The sequence below is a fragment of the Mobula birostris genome, chromosome 14, assembly GCF_030028105.1.
Source record: "Mobula birostris isolate sMobBir1 chromosome 14, sMobBir1.hap1, whole genome shotgun sequence".
In the NCBI taxonomy this organism is placed as follows: domain Eukaryota; kingdom Metazoa; phylum Chordata; class Chondrichthyes; order Myliobatiformes; family Myliobatidae; genus Mobula; species Mobula birostris.
In genome coordinates this window covers 179,721-195,278 of record NC_092383.1, presented here as the reverse complement: position 1 = coordinate 195,278, position 15,558 = coordinate 179,721, and the positions used below count along the sequence as shown (strand labels likewise).

At 43.6% G+C, this 15,558-nt stretch overlaps 1 protein-coding gene across 3 annotated transcripts; it reads left to right on the top strand.

The window, feature by feature from the left end:
• Positions 1–777: 777 nt before the first annotated feature.
• On the top strand, positions 778–14,856 carry LOC140209612 (uncharacterized). 3 transcript variants are annotated; one of them, XM_072277882.1, is made up of 2 exons: positions 778–792; positions 11,690–14,856. In XM_072277882.1, exon 2 carries the CDS (start codon positions 12,018–12,020, stop codon positions 13,311–13,313), a length of 1,296 nt encoding a protein of 431 aa, XP_072133983.1. In that variant the 5' UTR covers positions 778–792; positions 11,690–12,017; the 3' UTR covers positions 13,314–14,856. The 3 variants fall into 3 exon arrangements, 2 of the variants coding, with proteins under 2 accessions (XP_072133983.1, XP_072133984.1); XR_011889027.1 differs by lacking the exon at positions 11,690–14,856 and adding an exon at positions 8,484–8,953 and having other exon boundaries at positions 782–1,201; XM_072277883.1 differs by having other exon boundaries at positions 782–1,201; positions 11,824–14,856.
• Positions 14,857–15,558: the final 702 nt, after the last annotated feature.

Here is a 15,558-nt window from a genome sequence, read left to right as displayed (position 1 = left end):
ACCTTGGCAAAGCATTTTACAAGATCCTGCATGGAGGTTGGTCAAGAAGGTTTGGTCGCTCAGAGTTTCTGTGGAGAGAACAAGATTCCCCAGTAGTATGTTGCCTCCCAGTTGCCAGGGTCTGTCGGCATGACAATGTATCAACGTGTTGGAATGGAAATGGGAATCAAAATTAAAATGTTTGGCCACCAGGAAGTCCCGCCTGTGGCAGATGGTACGGATGTGCTCAACAAAGCGGTAAACCCAACTGATGAGGCCACCCTCAGGGTGGAGGAAAAACACCTTATATTCCTCTGTGTATCTTCCCGCCCTATAGCATGAGTAACGATGTCTCCTTCTGGTGAAAAAACACGCTTCCTCTATCTCCCTCTCTGATTTTACAGTGCTTTTCACCTATTTGTTACTTCTCACTGGGTCCCTCCTCCTTCCCTTTCTCCTCTCCTATCAGATTTTTTCTTCTCCAGCCCCTGATTTTTCCCACCCACCTGGGCTTCTTTATTCCCCCCCCCGCCAACCTTTTTATTCTAGCATCTTCCCCCTTCCTTCTCCATCCTGAAGAAGGGTCTCGGCCCGAAACGTCGATTGTTTATTCTTTTCCGTAGATGATGCCTGAGCTGCTGAGTTCCTCCAGCATTCTGAGTGAGTTGCTTTGGATTTCCAGATTATGCAATCTTTCCAGAGTTCGTTCCAGGCTTCGCCGTCAGTGACTAGGCGATGAAATGCGCATGCGTATAGACCCGAAAATCGCGCGTGCGCTCAATGGACAAAAAGCTTATGGTGAACCAGCAGCAGGTAGGAGCGGGCGGTCGGCACTGGCATCCAAACCGAAAGTGAGGGACAATTATCGTCAGGCTTCGGACACACCGTAGCTCCGCACTCCGGGACAGTCCCGGCTCTTTCCCTCTTTGTCAGCCCCATGATCCGTATCAGGGCCCCAGGGTCGCCGAGACCGTGACGGATAGACCGATCTCTCGCGGCGCGGTGCCGAAGAGACAAACCATTTTCTTTTTTGGTGTGGGTAGTCGGGGGGTGGCCGGAGTGCTCATCCTGTCTGATGTGGAATTCACGATACTTGACGGTTTCCCTGATGACTACATCTGCGGGAAGTGCACCCAACTTCAGCGCTTGATGGACCGGGTCAAGGAGTTGGAGTTGGAGTTTTATGGACTCCGGATCATTCGGGAGGCTGAAGATATTATAGGTGAGACTTTTGAAGAGGTGGTCACATTCAGAATACAGGCTTTAGACAGTAGCTGGGTGACTACCGGGGGAGAGGTAAGGGGATTAAGAAGTCACTGCAGGGTTTTCCTGTGTTATTTCCCTCAGCAACAAGTATACTCCTTTGGATACTGCTGGGGCGTGTTGGGCGGGGGGGGGGGCGGAATGAGCTATCAGATTACGGCGGCGGCGGCAGCGGCAGCCAGGCTGGTGGCATCGTAGCTGGCTCTGAGCCTTGACAGGGAGGGATAAAGTGAAGCCTTGTGGTAGTTGTATAGTTAGGGGGACAGAAGGAGATTCTTTGGCAGCAAAAGAGACATCAGGATGGTGTGTTGCCTCCCTGAATCTAGGGTCCATGATGTGTCGGAGCGGCTGCAGAATATTTTCAAGGGGAACAGCTGTAGTTTGTGGTGCATATTGACACCAATGACATAGGTAGAAAAGGGGAAGAGGTCATTTGCAGTGAGTATGTAGAGTTAGGAAAGAGGCTGAAGAGAAGGACCAATCTGATAGGAGAGGAGAGAGGGAAGGAGGAGGGACCCAGTGAGAAGTAACAGATAGGTGCAATCTCCAGATTACTCATTATTCCACGGGTTAGTGCAGGTAGGAATGGGGTGAGAGCACAAATTAATGAGTGGTTGTGGAGTTGGTGCAGGGGACAGGGTTTCAAGTTCTTGGGTCATTGGAACTTTTTCTGGGGAAGGGGTGACCTGTACAAGAGAAATGGGTTGCACCTGAGCTGGAGGGGAACCAATATCCTGGCCAGGAGGTTTGCTGATGCTACTTGGCAGAGTTTAAACTAGTTTTGCGGGGAGCTGGGAACTGGAGCCCCAGGTCAGTAAGGAAATGATTGGACTGGAAGGTAGATGTCAGGAAAATTAGTGAAAGGCCAAATTGAAATAACAGGTATGATGGGTCAACATGAGGAAATCTGCAGATGCTGGAATTTCAAGCAACACACACAAAAATTGCTGAACGCAGCAGGCCAGGCAGCATCTATAGGAAGAGGCACAATCGACGTTTTGGGCCCAGACCCTTCGTCAGGGTCAGATGGTTTGAAGTTTGTTATATTTTATTTATTTTTATTTTTTGTTGGAAGTTCATCATCAAACAAACATTTCCATAAGATGTATTTCAGATACTGTACATATATTGTATAATCATATTTGTCACAAATCTCCACATAATTATCTGAGGTATACACTTATAGAAAGGAGAGGAAAGAAAGAACAATCGAAAGAAGAAAACTGTGTACAAAGTAGGGAGTGATTTTTTTTTACAACATATTCATTGACTTGTGAGAATAAAATTAGGCCTATGAGGTGTTATGTAGTTAAACCATTTTTCCCCAGTATGAATCAAATTGTTCCAACTTATGATTAACAGATGCTGTTATCTTCTTAATTTTGTAAATGTGCATTATAGTTTCCATCCATACATTTAAAGTAGGGCTGTCCTGTGATAACTATTTCCTGGTAAGGGTCTTTTTACCAGCCACCAGCAGTATATTCATTAAATATTTATCTCTTTTCAACCATTCTTGAGGTAGATACTGTACCCAAAATATATGGTCTTACTCTCTAAGGGTATTTCACATTTAAAGATGTCTTGTAGAGCATTATGTATCCCACTCCAATAGTCTTTGATAACGGGGCATTCCCAGAAAATATGATGATGGTTTGCATTTTGATTTCCACAATTTCTCCAGGACGTTTGTTATATTTTAATGCTAGAAATATTGTAGGTAAGGGTGATGAACTTAGAGCATGGATGTTGTGTCCATTACTGAAACTTGGTTGAGAGAGGGGCAGGAACGGGTGATTAACATACTAGGTTTTTGAAGTTTTAGAAAAGATAGAGGGAGTGGTAAAAGGCGGCGGGGGGGGGTGGAGTTGCACCACCAATCAGGAAAAATATTACATTCAGCGGTGACATAATGGAGGGGTCAAACGCCAAATCCATTTGGGTTGTACTCAGGATTAGGAAGGGTGCAATTACACTGCTGGGATTGTACTACAGAACCCCCAATAGCCACTGGGACATTGAGGAACAGATATCTAATCAGATTAGGGAAATGAATAAAAATAATAGAATTATTTTCATCGGGGATTTTAGCTTCCCAAAATATGAACTGGGATCTTCTTAATGTAAGGGGTATCCAGGAAGGTTTCTGAAATCAGTATGTGGATGGTCCAACAAGAGGAGGGCCATACTGGACCTGGTGTTTGGTAATGAACCTGGTTAGGTGACTGACCTTTCAGTGGATGAACAGTTAGGGAACAATGACCACAGCTCTTTATCTTTCGAGATAGCTATAGATTACGGTTCTTGTCAGAGAGTTTTACATTAGAGTATGGCAAATTATGAGGACATTAGGCAGAACCTAAGAAGGGTTAATTGGGAACACCTTTTCTCTGACAAGTCCACATCAGACACATGGAATGTGTTTAAAAACCGATTACACAGAACACAAGAAAGGTGTGTTCCTGTTACAAGGAAGGACAGGGAAGGAAAGACAAGAGAACCTTGGATGTCCAGAGGTGCTGAATTTAATCGAGATGAATAACGAAAAGTATGTAAAGCTTTGGAAGTCAGGATCAAACAATACATATGAAGAGTATAAAGAAGCCAGTAAAGAATGAAAGAAGGGAATTAAGAAAGCCAGGAAAAGTCCATGGCAAGTAAGGTTAGGGTGAATCCTAAGGCATTCTATACATGCATCCAAAGTAAGAGGATAACTAGGGCGAGAGTGGGACCATCAAGGATAAAGGGGGAGCAGTTGCTTGTGTGAAGATAATGTCATGAGGCACTTTATGAGTACTTTGCTTCAGCATTTACTGAGGAAAAGGATATGGAAGATCAGTGCTGAATGTATAAATACATTAGGGCATTTAGAGATCAAGGAGGAGGAAGAGTTGGGCCTGTTAACGAGTATTAAGGTGGATGTCATCAGGGCCTGATGGGATATACCCCAGGTTATTGAAGGAGACAAGAGATGAGATTGCTGGGTCCTTGACCAGGATCTTAATGTCCTCTCTAGCCACAGGTGAGGACCCGAAGCAGTGGCAAGTGGCTAATGTTGTCCCCCTATTTAAGAAGGGAACAAGTGAAAATCCTGGGAACCATAGACCAGTGTATCTCATCTCAGTTGTAGGTAAATTGCTGGAGAAAATTCTGAGCCATTGGATATATGGGCATTTAGAAACCCATGGCCTAATTAGGGAAACCCAGCATGGCTTTGTACGTGGCAGGTTTTGCCTTAAAAGCTTGATTGAGTTTTTTGACAAGGCGATGAGAGAAATTGATTAGGGTAGGGTAGCAGATGTTGTCTACACGGATTTTAGTAAGGAATTTGACAAATTCCCTCATGGGAGGTGAATCCAGAAGATTAAGAACCATGGAGTCTGTGCCGAATTAGCTGTTTGGATTCAGAACTGGCTTGGACATAGCATACAGAGGGTAGTGGTTGAAGGAGCTTATTCACATTCTTAGAGAAGTACAGCACAGAGGCCCATCGGCCCATCTAGTCCATGCGGACCATTTGAATCGCCTATTCCCATTGACCTGCACCAAGACCATAGCCTTGCATATCCCTTCAAATCTTGATCGTTGAAGTTGAGTTCACGTGCACCATTTGTGCTGGCTGCTGATTCCATACTCTAATAACCCTTCGAGTGAAGAATGTTTCCTTCATGTTCCCTTTAAACATTTCACCTTTCACCCTTAATCCATGACCTCTGATTAATACGACCTCAGTGGAAAAAGCTTGCTTACATTTACCCTACGTATCTATACCCTTCATAATTTTGTATGCCTCTATCAAATCTCCCCTCAATCTTCTACATTTTAAGCGATACAGCCTTAACCTATTCAATCTTTCCCTTTAACTCAGGTCCTCCTGACCCGGCAACAACCTTGTAAATTTTCTCTGTACTCTTTCAACATTGTTTACACCTTTCCTGTGGGTAGGTGAGCAAAATAATACTCCAAATTAGGCCTCACCAACGTCTTAAACAACCTCTAAATAACATCCCTTTTCCGATATTCAGTATTTTGATTTATGAAGACCAATATTCCAAAAGCTTCCCTTATGACCCTATCTACTTGTGATGCCACTTTCAATGAACTATGGACCTGTACTACCACTTGGATGGCTCAGGGACAGGAATGGTTACTTCAAGTGCCAGATTTTAGATGTTTCAGAAAAGACGGAGGGAGGCAAAACAGTTGGGGGCATGGCACTGTTGATCAGAGATAGTGTCACGGCTGCAGAAAAGGTTGACGTCATGGAGGGATTGTCTATGGAGTCTCTGTGGGTGGAGGTTAGGAACAGGAAGGGGTCAATAACTCTACTGGGTGTTTTTTATAGACCGCCCAATAGTAACAGGGATATCAAGGAGCAGATAGGGAAACAGATCCTGGAAAAATGTGATAATAGCAGAGTTGTTGTGGTGGGAGACTTTAATTTCCCAAATATCGATTGACATCTCCCTAGAGCAAGGGGTTTAGATGGGGTGGAGTTTGTTAGGTGTGTTCAGGAAGGTTTCTTGACACAATATGTAGATAAGCCTACAAGAGGGGAGGCTGTACCTGGTCAGGTGTCAGATCTCTCAGTGGGAGAGCATTTTGGAGATAGTGATCATAATTCTATCTCCTTTACAATAGCTTTGGAGAGAGATAGGAACAGACAAGTTAGAAAAGCGGTTAATTGGAGGAAGGGGAATTATGAGGCTATCAGGCAGGAACTTGGAAGCTTAAATTGGGAACAGATGTTCTCAGGGAAAGGTACAGAAGAAATGTGGCAAATGTTCAGGGGATATTTGTGTGGAGTTCTGCATAGGTACATTCCACTGAGACAGGGGATTTATCGTAGGGTACAGGAACCGTGGTGTACAAAGGCTGTAGTAAATCTATTCAAGAACAAAAGAAAAACTTACTATGAAAGGTTCAGAAAGCTAGGTAATATTAGAGATTTAGAAGATTATAACGCTAACAAGAAGGAGCTTAAGAAGGAAATTAGGAGAGCCAGAAGGGGCCATGAGAAGGCCTTGGCGGGTAGGATTAAGGAAAACCCCAAGGCATTCTACAAGTATGTGAAGAGCAAGAGGATAAGACGTGAGGGAATAGGACCTATCAAGTGTGACAGTGGGAAAGTGTGTATGGAACCAGAGGAGATGGCAGAGGTACTTAATTAATACTTTACTTCAGTATTCAGTATGGAAAAGGATCTTGGTGATTGTAGTGATGACTTGCAGTGGATTGAAAAGCTTGAGCATGTAGATATTAAGAAAGAGGATGTGCTGGAGCTTTTGGAAAGCATTAAGTTGGATAAGTCTCTGGGACCAGATGAGGTGTACCCCAGGCTACTGTGCAAGGTGAGGAAAGAGATTGCTGAGCCTCTGGCGATGATCTTTGCATCATCAATGGGGATGGCAGAGGTTCCGGAGTACTGGAGGGTTGCGGATTTTGTTCCCTTATTCAAGAAGGGGAATAGAGATAGCCCAGGAAATTATAGACCAGCGAGTCTTACTTCAGTGGTTGGTAAGTTGATGGAGAAGATCCTGAGAGGCAGGATTTATAAACATTTGGAGAGGCATAATATGATTAGGAATAGTCAGCATGGCTTTGTCAAGGGTAGGTTGTGCCTTATGAGCCTGGTTGAATTTTTTGAGGATGTGACTAAACACATTGATGAAGGAAGAGCAGTAGATGTAGTGTATATGGAATTCAACAAGGTATTTGATAAGGTACCCCATGCAAGGCTTATTGAGAAAGCATGGAGGCATGGGATCCAGGGGGACATTGCTTTGTGGATCTAGAACTGGCTTGCCCACAGGAGGCAGAGTGGTTGTAGATGGGTCATATTCTGCATGGAGGTCGGTGACCAGTGGTGTGCCTCAGGGATCTGTTCTGGGACCCTTACTCTTCGTGATTTTTATAAATGACCTGGTTGAGGAAGTGGAGGGATGGGTTAGTAAGTTTGCTGATGACACAAAGGTTGGGGGTGTTGTGGATAGTGTAGAGGGCTGTCAGAGGTTGCAGCGGGTCATTGATAGGATGCAAAACTGGGCTGAGAAGTGGCAGATGGAGTTCAACCCAGATAAGTGTGAAGCGGTTCATTCTGGTAGGACAAATATGATGGCATAATATAGTATTAATGGTAAGACTCTTGGTAGTGTAGAGGATCAGAGGAAACTTGGGGTCGGAGTCCATACAATGCTCAAAGCAGCTGCGCAGGTTGATTATGTGTTTAAGAAGGCATACGGTGTATTGGCATTGATCAATCGTGGAATTGAATTTAGGAGCCGAGAGGTAATGTTGCAGCTATATAGGACCCTGGTCAGACCTCACTTGGAGTACTGTTCTCAGTTCTGGTTGCCTCACAACAGGAAGGATGTGGAAACCATAGAAAGGGTGCAGAGGAGATTTACAAGGATGTTGCCTGGATTGGGGAGCATGCCTTATGAAAACAGGTTGAGTGAACTCAGACTTTTCTCCTTGGAGTGATGGAGGATGAGAGGTGACCTGATAGAGGTGTATAAGATAATGAGAGGCATTTATCATGTGGATAGTCAGAGGCTTTTTCCCAGGGCTGAAATGGCTGCCACAAGAGAGCACAGGTTTAAGGTGCTTGGGAGTAGGTACAGAGGAGATGTCAGGGGTATGTTTTTTACACAGAGAGTAGTCAGTGCATGGAATGAGCTGCCGGCAACGGTGGTGGAGGTGGATACGATAGGGTCTTTTAAGAGACTTTTGGATAGGTACATGGAGCTTAGAAAAATAGAGGGCTGTGGGTAACCCTAGTAATTTCTAAGGTAGGGACATGTTTTTCACAGCTTTGTGGGCCGAAGGGCCTGTATTGTGCTGTAGGTTTTCTGTGTTTCTATCCCTTTGTTTTACACTCCTCAGCACCCTACTGTTCACTGTGTAAGACCTACCCTGGTTGATCCTACTGAAACCTCACACTTGTCTGCATTAAATCCCATCTGCCATTTTTCCAACTGATGAAAATCCCTCTGCAAGCCGTGATATTCTTCGCTGTGCACTACATCCCCAATCTTGGTGTCATCCACAAATTTGTTGATCCAGTTAACCAGATTATCATAGATGACAAGCAACAAAGGACCCACTACCCTGTGATGTACCCTGTGGCACATTACTAGTCAGAAGACTCCAGTCAGAGGGGGAACCATCTACTACCACTCTCCGACTTCTCCCACAAAGCAAATGTCTAATCCAATTTACTACCTTCTCTTGAATGCCAGGTGACAGAAGCTTCTTGATCAGCCTTCCATGCGGGACCCTGTGAAAGTCCGAAGTCTGTCCAGATGACATCCACTACCTTGCCTTCATCCACTTTCCTGGTAACTTCCTCAAAAAACACTGTAAGATTGGATAGACATGACCTACCATGCATGAAGCCATGCTGACTATCTTTAATTAGTCCATATTTATCCAAATACTTATATATCCAGTCCCTCAATATAACTTCCAATAACTTTTCCACAACTGATGTCAGACTCACCAGCCTGTACCTTCCTGGTTTATATTTAGAGCCTTTCTTAAGCAGCAGAACAGCATTGGCCATGCTCCAATCCTCTGGTAACTCTCCTATCACAAAGGATGATATAAATACCTCTGCTAGCACCCCGGCAATTTTTGCATTTGCCTCCCATAGGGTCTGAGGGAACATCTTGTCAGCTTCTGGGGATTTATCCACCCAGAGTTGCGTCGGGGTAGCAAGCACCTCCTTGGTAATCTGTACAGGGTCTATGAAGTTGATGTCACTTTGCCTCACTTCTATAGACTCTATGTCTGCCTCCTGAGTAAATACAGATATTTTGGCTCCAGTCATGGATTGCCATTCTGGTCTTCCAGAGGACCAATTTTGTCCCTTGCATTTGTTTTGCTCTTAACATACCTGTAGAATTCCTGAGGATTCTCCTTTACCTTGTCTGCCAGAGTAACTTCATGCCTTCTTTTAGCCTTCCTGATTTCTTCTTTAAGTGTTCTCTTGTATTTCTTATACTCCATAAGTACCTCATTTGTTCCTGTAGGCCTTTACCTGCGAGGCACCTCCTTTTTCTCTTTTAACCAGGGCCTCAATATCTCTTGAAAACCAAGGTTCCCTGCACTTGTTATCTTTAGATTTTATTGTGACAGGCATATACTGGCTTTCTACTCTCAAAATTTCATTTTTCAAGTACACCTTTGCCAGAAAACAGCCTGTCCCAATACACACTTGCCAAATCATTGTTGAAACCATTAGAACTGGCCTGTCTCCAGTATGGAATCTCAACCCGTGGACCAACCTATCTTTTTGCATATTTACTTTGAAACTAATGGCATATGGTCACTAGTTACAAAGTCTTCTCCTGCAAAAACTTTTAGCAATTGCCCTGTCTCTTTCCCCTGGTTAACACGGCATGTGTTATCATGGGAGGCTAGGGGTCTGGAATTAGTGGAGTTCTGCAGGGATCTGTGCTGGAACCACTGCTGTTTGCAAAGTATGTAAATGAGCTGGATGAAAATATAGATAGCTGGGTTAGTAAATTTGTGGATGATACAAACGTAGGTGGAATTATGCATAGAGTAGAAAACTGGCAAAGAATACAGCACGGTATATATGAGGTGCTGATATAGGATGAGAAATGACTGATGGACTTTAACCCAGATGATAGGGCAAATACAAGGAGAAGGTACACTGTTAAGGGAAAGGTCATTAACAGTGTTGCTGAGCAGAGAGATGTTGGGATCCAGGTTCATAAGTCCTTGAAAGTGACTACACAGTTGGATAAGGTGGTTTCGAAGGCTGATGGAATGCTTGCTTTTATTAGTTGAGACATTGAGTTCAAAAGTCAGGATATTATGTTTCAACTTTGTAAAGTTCTGGTCATCCCACTGTAGGAAGGATGTTGAGGCTTGGGAGAGGATGCAGAAAAGGTTCACCAGGATGCTACCTGATCTAGAAGGCATGTGCTATCATGAGAGACTGGATAAACTTTGATTGTTTTCTCTGGAGAGTTGGAGGCTGAGGGGAGATCTGATAGAGGTTTATAAGATTATGAGAGACAGAGACAAAATGGGCAGAGAGGTTCTGTTTCCCAGGGTTGAAATGTCTAATACCAGAGGGCATGCATTGAAGATTAAAGGGGATATGTTCAAGGGGCATGTGAGAGTCCTGGATTCCTGGAAAGTACTGCCTGGTATTGTGGTAGATGCAAATATATTAGAGGCTTTGAAGAGATAAGGAAAATGGGAAGGATATGAACATTGTGTAGGTTGGAGGGATTAGTGTTTGGCTGTTTTTGATTTACTTTTTAGCTGGTTTGGCAAAACACTGTGGACCAAATGGCCCATTTCTGTGCTGTACTATGTTCTATATTCCTTTGTGGGGGATTTCTGCATACAGTGGTAGCTATGGGTTACATGTCCAGTGCTTTCCCCGCCAGTACATTGGGTGTGTATGGAAGCATAGGCTAAGGGAATGGCAGTGGTTGGCTATCTAAATCCAAAGATTAGGATCTCGAAACAGAAATAAAGTTCTGAGTTCATCTCAGATGAAGAGTTTACCATAATAAACTTTTCATCTGAGATGAACTCAGAACTATATAGAAGCAGAAATGGGCCATTTGGCCCATCGAGTCTGCTCCATCATTTCATCCTTCTCAGCCCCAATATGCGGGTTTCTGCCCATATCCCTTCATGCCTTGACTAATCAAGAATCCATTAACCTCTGCCTTAAATTTGCCAAATCACTTGGCCTCCACAGCCACCTGTGGCAATGAATTCCACAGATTCACCGTTCTCTGGTTAAAGAAATTCCTCCACAACTCCATTCTGAAAGGACGCCATTCTATTTTGAATTTGTGTCCTCTGGTTAGACTATGTCACCAATGGAAACATTCTCTCCACTTCCACTTTATTGAGACCTTTCAACATTTGATAGGTTTCAATGATGTTCCCCCTCATTCTTCTGAATTCCAGTGAGTAGAGGGCTCAAGGCTATCAAACTCTCCTCATGTGACAAGCCTTTCAATCCGGAAATAATTCTGGTGAACCTCCTATAAATCCTTTCCAATCTCAGCACATCCTTTTTCAGATAAGGGGCGTTAAATTGCTCACAATGCTCTAAATGAAATGACACCAATGCTTTATAAAGCCTCAACAACACATCCTTGCTTTTATATTCTACTCCCCCCAAAATGAATGCTGACACCACGTTTGCCTCCCTCACCACCGACTCACCTGCAAATTAACCTTAAGGGAATTCTGCATGAGGACTTCCAAGCACACTCCATTTAGAAAATGATCTACACTTTTATTTCTTCTACCAAAGTGCATGACCATACACTTCCCGAAATGCTGTCCTTCACCCATTGATATCTTTTTACAGATTAGAAACGGAAAAAAAAATTGTGTATGGGCATCTCAAACACAGTGACACATCAGTTTTGCTCTCTCTGTTCAGATATTTAAGGAGTGACCAGATATTTCCTTTGTAGCACCAATATAACAGTTGTTGACTCTTGGAGATGAAGAAGTATTTCAACCCAGCTGGAAACATGCTGTGTGTCTGAAGTGAAGTTTTCTGTTGTAACTCAGTGAAATCCACTGCATCTGGGAGCTGAGAACACACCAGCATTTGTTCACTGGAGATCAGTTCTTCAAATGCATTGATTGTATGAAGGATTCACTGCGTCTGATAAAGAATTGATAGAGAACTGTGAAAAAGCAGACACACCAGTGATTTCACACCGAGGAGAGGCTGTTCACCCACTCAGACTGTGGGAAGGGAGATGCAGCAGTTGGTTCATACTGGGGAGATGCCATTCACCTGCTCAGACTGTGGCAAGGGATTCAGTCAGTCATATAAACTGAAGATACATCAACGTATTCACACTGGGGAGAGGCCGTTCACCTGCTCAGACTGCGGGAAGGGATTTACTCTATCATCTCACCGACTGGTACACCAGCGAGTTCACACTGGGGAGAGACCATTCACCTGTTCAGAATGTGGGAAGGGATTCACTCAGTCACATAAACTGAAGATACATCAACGAATACACACTGGGGAGAGACCATTCACCTGCTCAGACTGTGGGAAGGGATTTATTCTGTCATATGACCTCCTGGTACACCAGCGAGTTCACACTGGAGAGAGGCCATTCACCTGTTCAGAATGTGGGAAGGGATTCACTCAGTCTTCTAAACTGAAGATACATTTGCGAAATCACACTGGGGAGAAGCCATTCACCTGCTCAGACTGTGGGAAGAGGTTTACGCAATCATCAGAACTGAAGGTGCATCAACGAATTCACACTGGGGATAGGCCGTTCACCTGTTCAGACTGTGGGAAGGGGTTTGCTCAGTCATCAGAACTGAAGGTACATCAACGAATTCACACTGGGGAGAGGCCATTCACCTGCTCAGAATGTGGAAAAGGATTTACTCAGTCATCTAAATTGAAGATACATCTGCGAATTCACACTGGGGAGAGGCCATTCACCTGCTCAGACTGTGGGAAGGGGTTTACTCAGTCATCAGAACTAAAAGTACATCAGCGAGTTCACACTGGGGAGAGACCATTCACCTGCTCAGACTGTGGGAAAGGATTCACTCAATCATATCACCTACTAGCACACCAGTCAGTTCACACAGGGGAGAAGCCATACACCTGCTCAGACTGTGGGAAAGGGTTTTCTTGGTCATCTAAACTGAAGGTACATCAGCGAATTCACACTGGGGAGAGGCCATTCACTTGCTCAGACTGTGGGAAAGGATTCACTCAATCATATCACCTACTAACACACCAGTCAGTTCACACAGGGAAGAACCCATACACCTGCTCAGACTGTGGGAAAGGGTTTCCTCGGTCATCTAAACTAAAGGTACATCAGCGAATTCACACTGGGGAGAGACCGTTCACTTGCTCCGAATGTGGGAAGAGATTCGCTTATTCATCCCACCTACAGAGACACCAGTTAGTTCACACTGGGGAGAGACCGTTCACCTGCTCTGAATGTGGGAAGAGATTCAATCGGTCATCGAACCTTGTGGTGCACTACCGAATTCACGCTGGGGATAAAGTTTAAATAAGATGCATGCTGGATATTTAACCTTCATGGTTGCTGAATGCAGAATTAAGTTCAAAAGTGACTGTTGGTGTTGAGCTCTGCAATTATTGCTGCTGTTCATCAAACCAGTTCTGCACCCTGGTCACTGGACATGGGAGGATTTTCTTCTGCTGATGTTCACCTTTAATAAGACTAGATTTTAATATTTGGATCTATGACAAATAAGTCAGTTCTATTTTAAACTCAATGTTTGATACTTAGTGAATTTATAAAACACCCAGTGTACAGTTGGGAGTCAGTTCAGCCCAGCTGCTCCCTGCCAGTGTTTCTGTTCCTGGATAGTCCTTTTAAATCCATTCTTGCTGTTGACCTATTGCACTCCCTGTGGTGATGGGTTCCAAACTGCTACCACACTGTGGCTGAAGTTTTCCTTTGAATTTCCGGTATGACTTTTGCAGACTGAAGAAGAAGACATGCAAATATGGAAGAAAACATCAAACTTGAAGGGTCAGGGATGGTGGAAGTAGACAAACCGATTGTCTTTGTTCATGCCATGAGATTGAAGGAATGGAGACTGTCTTTTTATGAAGCTGCTCTGTAACCTCCATTTGTGAACTGTTTGATGAACTGATTCTTGCTCTGGGATAACCTAATCAGAGCAATTAAATGTAGACACATGGAGTTTCTGCTATTGATCTTCTGAACCTGAAATCATTCTGTGTTATGTACAATGGCAGGTTTGCAGAAGTAATCACATTATCTTGGTCCAGAGTTTGAGTGACCTGGTTTGACTGTTTTGAAACAGAGTTGAAGAGAACATAAGAAGTCATCTAAAGCATGAAGTTGTTTAACACTTGGACTTCACCCAATGGGAATCTATTATCGGTCAGTCAGATTACCTGGAGCCAACATGAATGAGGTGTGTCGTTTGAACTGATCAGAAGTGTTCAAAAAGTTAGGAGCTTCAAATACAAAGGGGTGATAACTCCAGAGACTAACCATTCCAAGAAGTACCACCATACCAGGGACTGGGAGAAGAAAGGATCAACCATTTGACCAATGGGTGATCCCCTGTTGTGGTGTTATAAATTGGAGAGGTGGTCTGACTGAGTATAAAATTCATGTTTTATGTTGTTGGACTGGGGTTAAAATAGTTGCATTTTTGATTGTGCAGAGACAATAAAGGGTGTCCTTTGATTAATTAAAGAGTTGCATAGTAAGTTTCTAAAACTAGTTGAGTTAATGATTGGTCAACATATTTTGCCATTCTGGGGTACATTTGAAAAGAAGAATAGAGGGCTGGCACCCTAGTTTTGAGTTGAACTACCCACTAGGTTAGGATATTAAAATGGGAAAAGGAAAGGACAAGAATAACCTAGCGGGTTTGGAGGATTAGAGAGATTGCTTTCATAGTTATATATTGAGGAAGTGGCCCAACTTTGAGGGGTGGATAGGAAAGGTTGTGAGTGGAGGGTCTGAGACCCTGGGGGATGCATTGTAGAAAATAGTGAAAAGAAATTACAAGGGATTAAAAAAAAATGTGATATCACTCCGGAGAAACATTGTATCATTTCTTAATGCATGTATCCATTTCTAAATGACAATAAAAGGGGACTGAGTGTTCTCATAATCTAAAAAAATGTTCTAATGGGATGTATGATGGAAGATGTAGTTTAAGTGAAGAGAGAAAGAAATTGGAAGGGGAATAGTGTCAGTGTAGGGAAGAGTCTGAGAGGGGGGAAAGAAAATGAAATCCTGAGGGAGCAGGGTCAGGCGAATTTGATCCACATAGTTTCAGGTTCATTGTGAATGCGTAAGAAGAGAAAAGTAGAAATCTGAGGAGTAGTGTAAACAGATGAATACAGAACAAGAGAAATGGAAAAGTCAGGGCAGGATTTACGGACTGCTATGAATGTTGTGCAGAAATTGGTAGCTGATAAGAAGGCAGTGCCAATTGCAACAAGTGTTTAAAACAGATTGAAAAGCTGCAAAGTCAATTCTCAGCTCAGAGAAGAGTGATAAGTGCATTTGGTGCGAGGACTGATGATGACAGTGGTGTACATTGGAGTGATTTAGTATGAGGCAACACAATGCAATAGTGAGAATGATTGGAGAAATGGCCCGCCTCCCTATTGATCTTTTGAAGAGAGAATAAAAAACTTCAACGCCCACTGCTCCAATGATGCCCATGGTAATGGAGAGAGTTCAGGAGACACCAGGGGACAGGGTTTCAAGTTCTTGGATCATTGGTTTCTGCGGAAGG

Bases quoted from the DNA above. Each gene is read 5' to 3' on its own strand.
- LOC140209612 (XM_072277882.1), top strand. From the start codon at position 12,018: ATGCAGCAGTTGGTTCATACTGGGGAGATGCCATTCACCTGCTCAGAC.